The sequence below is a fragment of the Eleginops maclovinus genome, chromosome 10, assembly GCF_036324505.1.
Source record: "Eleginops maclovinus isolate JMC-PN-2008 ecotype Puerto Natales chromosome 10, JC_Emac_rtc_rv5, whole genome shotgun sequence".
NCBI classification, from domain to species: Eukaryota; Metazoa; Chordata; class Actinopteri; order Perciformes; family Eleginopidae; genus Eleginops; species Eleginops maclovinus.
The window spans coordinates 14520605-14532325 of NC_086358.1; the positions used below are offsets into that span (position 1 = coordinate 14520605).

Below are 11721 nucleotides of genomic sequence, written 5' to 3' on the forward strand. Positions count from 1 at the left end.
GTTCATTTTGTACGAAAACACACAGTTTTTAAACGTTGATAAACAGTTAAACATTTTTAGGAATTCACCTGCTGAGAAGTGAGAAGATTGATAGCAGTCTGTGTGCCAGAGCGAAAACAATTTCAAGTTAGGCTGTTTTTATTTTACTATGCTGTCAAAAGCTTGCGTCGTTAAAAAAAAAAAAGTAGGCTAATTGATACATTAATGTGTCCATCACTTAATGTTTATTATTATTACATTATCCCTTATTTGTTGATAATTTGTATTTATCTGAAGCTGAAGAGTAACTGAAATGTTCAATATGTAACTGAAAAAGTACAAGTATAAAGCAGCATAAAAGGATAAACACTTAGGTACAAATGACTGTTCTAGTGCATGTATTTCTATATGGTTTAAATGTGGAATAATGTGTATTAAAACTTGTTAAGACGGGGCCAGTTTGTTGATTTAAAAAAACATCCTGAGCTAAATAATGCTGAAACCAGCAGACGACACACTGGGATGCTGTGTGTCAGAGAGACACACAGACAGTGCTCTTCTTTGTGGTGAATCATTTGTGGGATAATTCTTCTGTCTGCTAAGAATAGCAGCAGCAGCGGGCTGGCAGGCAGCATGGTGGTGATGAGTGTTGTGTTGGAGGCTCGGGGTGGTCAGCAAAGCTTAGTGTGGTCCCTGAGGACCGGCCGGGCTCGTTCCCACAGCCGACTACTAGCCTGGTACTTTCTATTTTGATGATTCTCTAAAAAGCCCAAAGACAAACAATGGGAATGGCTTGAGTGTAATTCATAACAGCCAGGGTTTAGGCACCCCTTTTTGCGCGTGGAAACCACATGAAAGATCAGAGTGGAAGAAGAACCCTGCTTTGGGTTGTAATGCTTATCGTGTCTTGGCTTCAGCTCAGTCAGTCACCTCCCAGTGACCTCCTGCTCCCCTGAGGAAACGCATCTTGGCTGCCAGCAGACAAACAAATTGTTCTTACAGTTAGAAGTCAGCATCCCGAGCCATAATCCCTTTTACAGCCTTTAGTGTCTTCCCTCTTTCTCTCAAATCCACATGTCTGTTTAATTTGATACATTAAATGGAGTGTTGCATAGTTTGCTTACACTATTTAGCTGAAGTCTTAAATGATTGTCATTACATGACAATGCACAGATACGGTTTGGTAAGAATGGTGCGTGATCAATTGATTAATGGGTTGAGCTGTTTAAGAGGTAGTTTTGGTATTATATACAGAGGGATTTACAAAGTGATTCAGAACAGAGCCACTGTCAATAATTAAACTCTTTTTAAATGTTGCCAGTAGTCAATGACCTTCCATTAATCAACATAACAGCTCTCTTTGTAGTCCTTTTCAGATTTTTTTCCAAGTTTACATTGTCCAACCGTCAAAACTACAAAAGTGCAGAAAAGGAGTTTCATTAGACACAATAGTGCAAGGTTAACAAAATATATTCAGTGTAATGTTAGTTATTGAAGGCCCGTTATTAGACAGTTGCTTGGGGGGAAATGTGCTTTATTGGCTGATTTTTATAAACTGGGTTACACTTTTTGACAATTAGTGTTGTTACATGTGAAATGGCAATGGTTATAGATGCAACTAAATATGTGCAGCTACTTGAAAAGCAGATATGATACAATCTACCCTTCAATTGCTTAAACATTGTTACATTTCTGTAAGTATGCATATGATTACAGGTTTTCTAGACTGGCCTGCTTTGTAACTTCATCTCTGCTCTTAACTTAGTCCTGTCGAAAGCGAAATCTTCCTGTTCTTTTGATGCTTAATTTGTGCGGGTCTAATTTGTTCTTAGAAACAGAATGTGACAGCTTTTCAAATGGAATAAACCACACTGAAGCGTCAGGATATTTATCACTGATCCACATCTGAAGAGTACATGGCAGGAAATATTCCAAATATGCCTCTATTGAACACCATATACTTTAAAGCCTCTTTCCCGCTGGACGAAAAACACACTCAACAACTATGCACATATGGCTCTTATTTTTAGTGGTAAAGATTAAAATGAGTTAATGCTAATGTTCACACCAGATACAGCTCATTGATATCGTAGCGGTTTAAAGTGAAATTATAATGCATAAAAGCAACAGGGAATTTTACCTCACTGACCATCATAAAAACACACTCAACTCAAAAACGAATGAGTAACGGATATATAGATATATATATATATATGTAGTAACCACCGTGGAATCTTTCCATGCTTACCATCCCAGCTGGTGCATCCTTACACAAATTTAAAATGGAAATGCATTCACATTTACTGGCAATGTTAAATGAGTTTAGTGTGTATTTTATTCAGGTTTTCAAGCATTTAACAATCTTGCATTTAGATACACTTATTATTATTTATTTGAAAAGGGTATATGTGGCTTTGCCCATGTTTTAATTTTATAATGATTGCGGTGCATTCTGCTTCATACAGTACATGAGGGTGTGAGGAGCGTTGCACTTAGTTTGTGAATAATCCTTTATTGTATTTTGTGAGGGAGGGTTATACAATTTATCAATAGACCGCTTGCATTTTGTTATGCAAATTTACTCAACTGTGTGCTACATCTGGATGGAACAAACAAAAACATTTGTTTTAATAAATACAGTTACATTTTAAACCCTTAAGCTGGATATTGTTTGTAATGTCTGGTACAAGTGACGGTATTGATACCAACTTTAACAACTCAGCTTGAATTGAGCCGAAGCTCTCTAATGTAAAATGCTTGTTAAACGAGCTGTACAAGAATGTGCCTAAATAGACTGTTAATGTTAAGAGAATGTTTAATCAGAATTTCAAATGCTAAGTTTAAAAGACTTAACATTATTCCATACTTGTTAATGCGGAAACTTTTTGGGACCTAAAAAGTTCTTCAGCCCTACTTAGCGCTAATGATATAAACATGAAATTTGACTTTAACATGTGGCACGTCACAGCAATGTGTCACCATTTGCTCCACATGTTCAGTCTCGCTTGTATTCATAAAGCTTTCACTGTAATATCTTTCTAGGGGACTGATGTGGAAAGCCAAAGCTGAAGTTGAACCTACTTTACATAATTATGGTGGACACATTATGAATAACTTACCCCTCTCAAACTCAGGAGTCAAACCCTGCAGACTTTTGAACACACAGCACAGTCACAAAACCTCCTACTTAACTTTCACTAGTTTGTTTGTGTGTTTCTAACCTTGTGTGTTCAAGCGATTAACAAACTTGTAAAATGAATCATGCCACCAAACACAATGAGCTGAGATGGTTTTGTTTATGAACTGAAAACATTGTTTTGCTCCATTTTCCATAAAATTATGCCCTGCCATCCTTTGCAGTGCTGGAGGCTTACTTGCAATCTGGGGAGCATCTGATTGTTATTTGGGCCTCATTGTACTGTTATCATGATAAAAACACTGTGCTGGGGCCCAAGGGCTCTATAAAGAAACCCAGAGACGTCTAAATTGAGACTGTGACTGACATCGGTCGCGACGTTGACGTGAAGCCTGTAATCAGAGCTGGCTTTGTGTAGACAGTGGGATCATCCATCGCTCATTAAATCTGGCACAACCTCAGAGCTGTAGGCTTTAACACAATAGGAAGACATGGCTCTCTGCTCTGGTTACTTTAAGACCTCTTGGCTTATGAATGATAATCATGTTTGACTTCAAAATTTACAAATGGTAAAAACAGCCCTAATAATACGTGTGATCATGAATAAGTTGGACAAGACTTTCCCGGACATATAATGAACTCAAACATAGCTTCGTTTCTATTAATATTTAAAGGCAACATGATGGTCATTTTCAGGTGCAAACTTGTTTTCTGGGTTTATACTAGAACAACTTGTTTTTCTTGTACTGTCTGAATATTCTTGTATTCACCCATAGGCTGAAATGCTCCATTTAGCGCATGTCTCTTTAGGCAAAGCTCCAGGAAAAAAGGGATCCAAAGATATGTCCCCTTAAGGTACCTATAGCTACACAATTAACTTGCAGCTCAAAAGCTACCCCTATACTTCCTCCGTTCTTCAACTGCAGCTACAAAAACTGAAGACTAACTGAAAACATGTCCACATTACAATAAATACATATTACTTTTCCAAAAAATGCACATTACAATTCAAGTCTATGATTAATGGCAGTTGCTCATGTCTTAGCTTGTTCTTTAGGTTTTGTAGCCTATAAACTCTGCTCTCATCAACTTTGTTTTCAGCCAAAAAACCTACCTGCCTAGCACCAAACGACAGTCAGGCAAAGTTGGCTTCTACCTTGTGAACACAGTGGGGCATTTAACGGCTAAAGAGCTAGATAGTTCCTTCAGAGACCAAAACTGAGAGTCATAAAGATACTTGCATTCGAAAGTGCGTATCCATATGAAGGCTGCCCTTAAGTTGCATAAAGCAAATACAAATTCATTTACATGTAATATTGCAGCCAAAACAACATGAAGTATGTCCCAGATAAATTTCATCTTTAACTTACTCTCCGTCCGTAGCACAACTACGGACAGTATCCTGTCACTTTTAAAACATCACAAACTTAGTTGATGGTAACCGTTGTAGAATAACAGAAGGCTCATTTACACCAGAGGAGACTCGTCTGTCAGCTGATGTTCATGCAAATTATAATAGATAGGACTTCAAAAGGGGTCATTGAGCTTCGAAAGAGTTTATTTGACCTAATCAGAATTTTACGTCTGATGAAAGCCTGTTGTCACATGTCTTTTCTATAGAAGCAAATATGTTGTCATCTTACAATATCATTTTATAATTAAGTGTTCACCCCTACAATGTCCATCATTTTGAATTGCAATAGACAACCAGTTTGCCGCAGCATTACAAAACTTAATTAAAGAGTTGTATAAAAGTAGATTGACCGTGACATATTGTTATGGATGCACTGCTGTGCCTCAAACGATTGGGTACAAGATGTATCAAAGCAGTGACATTGACCGAGACATTCCCATTCATTCATTTATTTATCTTCCAAGATGAGTTGCCGCTGTATGCTCATGCTGCCTCTGCAAACATAGTGTGATGCTAATGAACCCTTAATCACATATTTTCCTTTCACAAGCCTTGTTTATTCCCCCTCAAGAGGGCAGTGTTTGAATAAAAGAGACTCCATCTGTCAGCACTCATCACATCACTGCAATGAGAAGTATGCCAAGAACTTTGAGAAGAGTGTACATGCAGTCCTCACTCCGTATTATTCAAACCAGATACAATGTTTGATGTAAATGACATACATAGATAAATGTGTACAATATACATGACACTAATTTAACACGGATTTACAAGCTGATAAAGATCTGAAAAGTTAAGCCTTTTGATATTGAACATTTCATTATGGTTTGATGTCTCTGCAGAGAGCTGTAATGATGGGTAATTAACGCGAGGAATAAATGATTCACTCGTGTACAGCCCTGTATCAGGAACAGAGCAGGATGCAGGGGGAGTGTGAGGCGCATGAGACAGCAGTCCAAAATAAACCACCTCACAACCGCCCTAAATGCTTTTCAAACACGTAATGCTCCGGAAATCATTAAGGAGGAGGGGGAGAAAATGCTTTGTAAACTTAAGTCCAACAACAACAAGAACACAGTGAGATGCACATCCGCTGCCTCGGACAAAACTATGATACAAGTGTGCTCCTTTTCTCCCTTCTCTTTTTCTTCTGCTTTATAAACTTCTGTTTAATTTTCTCTGTTCTCTGTTCTCTTTTTGTTCTAGTCTGACCTCTTACCTTTCTCTTGTTTTATCCTTTCTAATGTCCTCACCTCTTTTACTCATTGCTCATTTTCCTCTCTGTTTTCTATCATCTCTGCTTTCCCCCTCTACTTTCCATCTCTCCTTTTTTCTTCTCATCTCACCTTATCACTCTCTTTTTCGTACTCTATTCTTCTCCCTCCGTTGTTTCACCCTCCTCTCCTCACTTTTGCCCTCTATTTCCTCCACCTCTCCCAGCCCCTCCTCTCCTCTCCTCTCCTCATTATTCCATAGTTTCTTCTCTTTTTCCACTTTCTTTCCTCTTCCTCACTTCTCCCATCTGTTTCTCCTCCATTCCTCTCCTACTCTATTTCACTTTATCATTTTATCTCCTCTCTCCCTTATTTTATCCCCTCATCTTCTTCCCTCTCCTCATAGTTTTTCAATGAGTGTCCCTCCAGGTTCAGCCCCTCCCACTCCGTGTAAGGCTTAATTGTCATCTTGACGAGAACTCGCGAAGGCTTAAATACCGCGTGCGCTTCGTGCATTGAGAGAGGAACTGACCGACGTATCCGAGAGGGCATCATCTCGCTCTTTCTCGTGCGTGCCATTTTTTTTGTCCTCCTCGTACTTCTTCACTTTTGCCGCCGAGCCTCCAGCATGCAGGTGTCTGTGGCCCTCCTCGTCTCCAGCTTCGCGCTGCTGCTGTTGCAGGGATGCTGCACCACCGTGAAGGGATGGAAGGTACTAAAGAACGATGGGACGGAGATTTTACCGGAGTATAGAGAAAACAGTCGGACTCCTCACGAGACGATATTACAGACGGCCAACAGCAACAATAACAACAACAACAACAGCAACACCCTGAATAACAGGGCGAAGAGCGGCGGGAGGAGCGCGAACACTGTCACCTACAGTAAGTACTACGTTCACTCTATGATCATGGTAAAAACTCTTACAGGTGGCAGGTGTGAGGTATTTAGAAATAAATTAAATAACGATTTAAATGTCTTTTTCCACGTCAACCTTAAAAAGGTAATTTTTATATCAGGTTTTATTCAAGGCATGGTGCGTAAAGGTGAGTGAATTAACATAAAAATGCATACAAATAATGTATTTTTAAAACGTCAGTTCAATCCGCAGCATTAATGAGAATACATGTATTCAAGGGGGGCGACAGCATTATAATATCTTATTTAATATACGGACAGTCGAGACAAACTACCCTTTTATAATTAGTTAATACTAGTACACTAGTATTACACTTATTATACCATTTTTTAATACATGTTAAAAATGTTTAGTTTTTTAAGTTAAATAGTGTATTATCTCTTTGTTTAAAATTGTGCACTCAGACTGTCCCTTTGACCTTACAAAGAATTTTAGAGAAGCAGCATTTTATGTCTAAAAACTGTAATATTAATTTAACTTTATTTTATTGGTTCTGTTGGAAATAAATAAATGTTTTAATTAGACTTGAACAGTTTTGACTTCTCTGTTGTTTAAATGTAATCTTGGATATGTAATTCTAAACTGTCGTAATCAGTAGATCTGACTTAAAAAAAAGGCACAAAGACAACCCGTCTTTCCATTTCACTTCATCCTCACACTGCCTCCCTGATTATGAGCAGCTCTCCTGTGTGGGAAGTGTTTTCTTGCTTAATCCACTGCCAGAGTCTGAGGGTGCTGAGCGGCACAGACACATTCTTGTGGTTTCTTCCCCTACACAAACTCAAGTGGAGCATTCAGAGAGACATCAGGGCTACGTTTTCACATTGTCTTCCAGGTTGTTTCCTTCTCTCTTTATACTATTAGTCAAGCTCTACTTACCATTTGATTGCAACAACATGTCTCCCAAAACCCTGCAGTTTGTCTTTCAGGGGATGTCATTTTTCTTTGTTTTTTTTTTTGGGGGGGGGGGGGGGGTGTATTGAGAAATTGCTTTTTAAACGCAACACTGCCTTTTGAGAATGATTCCCACCTGTGGCCAGTAAAGGTTGTATGTTCCGATCGAGCGGTGCATGTAGAATAATCTCACGCTCATGCATTCAAGATGGGTGGTGCAATGGTTCTCTCAGATTTAACCACGGACACTGGAGGAGAAGATGATTTGCTGACAAAAGCGGAATTAGCAAGTTATCATATGGTTTTGTCTTAGGATATGATTGGGCTGTCCTTAACTACAGAAAATCTCAGACGGCTAACGATCGTACTCGTAACTAATCAATTATTTGATTTCATAAAGTTTATTTCGCAAATATTCATTGCAGAATCACAAAATGTATTTGTAAATTCAGTATATAAATAGCTTAAAAATGACTGAAGAAGTCTTATCGTCTAAAAGCGGGCCCAAACGATTACCACCAATCCACAAAATAAACCTCTAGTCTCCAAAATATAGTTGGAAAACCACATCCCCTTGTTTTCATCTGGATACGCACCATATGTGTTGTGGTTCAGTCAAGAGAGACAGAAATTCAAATTTTTGTACCAGGACGTCCTGCTCATGGTCCCTGTGGGGTCACAGCAGGGACTTTGGATCATTGCCTGGCCTCCCTAAACTCCTCTCCCAGGGCTGCTCTCTTATGGCCGAGGGAGAGCAACAGTGCACGCAACTGTACAGTAGTCCAGTGTGCCACCATCATTAGAAATGATTTTTTTCAGGCTTACAGTGGAGAGTAGAAATGGAAATGTAAGGAAAAGGCACAGAGAGACCAAACAAGACAACCTGACTTTCTGGGATACGTCGGTAATTGGTGCAAACTACTGCCCAGTGTAGTCATTGTATACTACTGTGGTCCCTTCAGTGGCGGCAACAGAATAACATCAGATCAGGTTCTCGTGCAGAGGAAAAAAAAGAGTCACCTCACATAAATCCTTTGTTCAGCCCTTTTTTTTTTGCAAAGAAAGCCACAGAGGAAAACAGATCCCTCTCGGAGTGTATCATTTCTAAACCGACAGTCCCTCTGCCCCTTCTATACACACTGCTTGTAAAAAACTAAAACTTGCAGGACAATAACTCATGCACACGGCTGTTAAAAGGCTGCAACTGAAACATAGGATTACAGGCGGGAGTGTGTTTTCTCAAATCAGTCTGGCAGATGTCCAGTTCGTCCAAAACCGTACACTTACTTTAAAATAACCAGACAGCTATTTACTCTTCCATCACCACATACATTTCCTGAGGGCCAACGCTGTATGCCAGCTTTTCCTTCCAGCCCAAACCTACATTAAGTTTGATTGAGCTGTTTAATGGCCTCTGGTCTGGATATGCTATCAGCTGATTGCTGCCAGCTGGATCTCCTTGTCAAGACCCGTCATCGGCTAATGATCGGACCATGACTAAATTTAGGAAACCCTGATATGATCTCTCAAATCTTTTCCTTAAATGTACAAGTTGTTACATTAAGTTGGATATATCAAAGTGCATTTTTCGGCTGCACTTTTGTGTCTCATAAAATGTCAGGATTGAACTGCCGTTTGACTTATACAAAGCAGAACGGGTGACCTAATGTTGACAGAATCGGAGATATATTAGCACATATTGGAGTCGGACAAAGCTGCAGCATTAGGGCGGTTAACCTGCAAAATGTCCGTTCCAGTGTGCAGAACTTCAAAGTCTGTGTTTTGGGCTGAAGCCACAAGTGTAACTGTGATATTCTGCTTTTCCATCCCAGGTGCCGCAGAGCTGAGCTGCAGGGAGTTGCGCTCCACCCGTTACATTACGGACGGATCTTGCCGCAGTGCCAAGCCTGTGAAGGAGCTGGTGTGTTCGGGCCAGTGCATGCCCGCGCACCTCATGCCCAACTCCATCGGCCGTGGGAAATGGTGGAGGGGCAGCGCCACGGACTACCGCTGCATCCCGGCCAACTCCAGGACTAGGAGGGTGCAGCTGCACTGTCCCAATGGCAACACTCGGACTTACAAAATCCGCGTGGTCACCTCCTGCAAGTGCAAGCGCTTCCGGCCCCACCACAACCAATCAGAGGCCAAAGAGGTGCCGAAACGCAACAAAAAGCACAGCCGTGTCTCTCAAGTCCGGAGCAAGAACAACACGCCAACAGTGATGGGAAACTCGTACTGATGCTCCTCTTCCAAAGGACAAACACCAAAGCACACACACACGTTACACAACACACCACCAAACAACGTCTCCTTCAACTAGGCTTGGAGAAATATCAAAGAGCGAATTTATAAGCTAATTTTTTGGCTGTTTTTTTAAGTCATCAGTCTTAATTTGTTCGGCGTATTTGTGAACTCAGCTGCTTATTTGCATGACAAAGTGAGTCAGTGCCAGGGGGCTTGCCACAGATGTAGCACCGTGTTGGATAAAAAGTATCTAATCACCCCAACAGCTCAAACCTCTTTCAGTTTGTGTCCTGCACTCGAACAGATTTCATTTAATGAGAAGTCCTCCCGAAGGCTTCCAGACCATCTGTACAAACATCCAGCGGATGCAGAGCAATGTTTTTTAAAGCTGAAAAGGTGTATCCTCGCCCCAAAGTGGTTGTAATCCATCTCCTTTTTGGCTGTGCGTGTGTGTGTGTGGAGGAGATGGAGGCAGCTCTTTGGGGCTCCGATGTTGACAGGTTTCTGTGCGGCGGTGCGGGCAGCTCACTAAAGGCCTCACTCATCGGGACAGCCCCACAGCACTCTTCCAGGCCTGTCAGTCACCTTCTCCACAGCTAGATACAGAGTGAGGAGAGACAGAGAAATGAAGCAGTTTTGACACCACAGGGGCATTCCTGTGACTCCTTAATCACTAAATGAGCCTATTCCTGTGTTGTTTCAAGTCATAAAAAGCCATTTCCTCCAGCCAGTTCCTGTTTGCTGGAAACACACACAGAAAAAAAGTGCACATGTGTGTGTGTAGGAGGCATCAGAAAGTGGAGCATGGTTGCGTTGTTACCTAAGGGCAGAGCTCTTCTCCAGCACGCCCACACACACCGGAATTCTTTTGTAACGGGCCAAATAGAGCAGCGATCAAGCATCCGCAGGCAAAATCCATCCATTTGTGTCTGCTCCCATACTGTAAATAGCACCAACAGGAAAGATAGGAATAAAAATAACATAATGAGAACAATAATTCTGATAAAGATGTGACCCTGGTCTGTCACAACCTCCTTCCTCAGCAATGGGACTGTACTCCATGAAGAATATTCCCGATGTTTCCACATATTGTCATTCCGCTTCTATTGCTTCCTGATTTTTGTATGGTTGTCTTAACTGTACTGACAATGTTTGCTTCTTTTCCCGATTGTATGTTTTGGAATAGCAACTGGAAGGGGTTCGTGGAGAGCTGTGATTGTACATATCATACCTGTGTGGTCCGCTGCAGTGGGGAGGGCGGGGAGGGTGGGGAGGTTGGGGGTGGCTTCTACCGACACTAAAGAAAGACTGTTACAAAGAATGAACTGCATATTTATTTTTTATTTCCCATTTAAATTATTTATGCAACCTTTTGTAGTAAATGATAGCCATTATTGTCATATAGTATGATAGAGACTTTGGAAATGAAATACTGTACAGAACATGAATAAAGTAAAGGAAGATATATTTGAAAATGCTGGCTTATTTGTTATTTTTCAAATCTGAATCCCCAACCCACTAGTTATAACACACTACTATGTGGTTGTAAGCAGATATAAGTGTATTGGAGGTACTTTAAAGTTTAACGTTTTAAAGTGTTTTAATTTATGCTACTTTACTTCTACTTCAACAAAAAATGGCTGCATGTTTTATTTTGACAGTTTTAGTTACTTTGCAGGGTCGGACACGAAATATAATCCACCAATAAATTATGTATTATTATAGATCTAGCTTGGATAAAATACAATTTTAAAAAGTACAAAAGCATAGTAAAGAGTAATAAAACAAGCTCCACTTTCACCAGCTGTTGAACACATAATTGTTTCAATAATTAGGATCCAGTGATAGAATAAACATTGTTTTAGCTTTATGTAAAATGATTTGTATTTTATATATATTTAAAATACAAATAATTGTACTT

At 40.2% G+C, this 11721-nt stretch overlaps 1 protein-coding gene across 1 annotated transcript; it reads left to right on the forward strand.

Moving 5' to 3' along the window:
• The first annotated feature begins 5649 nt into the window (after window positions 1-5649).
• sost (sclerostin) lies at window positions 5650-11275 on the forward strand. The gene is made up of 2 exons (XM_063892462.1): window positions 5650-6627; window positions 9389-11275. Exons 1-2 carry the CDS (start codon window positions 6372-6374, stop codon window positions 9793-9795), a joined length of 663 nt encoding a protein of 220 aa, XP_063748532.1. The 5' UTR covers window positions 5650-6371; the 3' UTR covers window positions 9796-11275.
• Window positions 11276-11721: the final 446 nt, after the last annotated feature.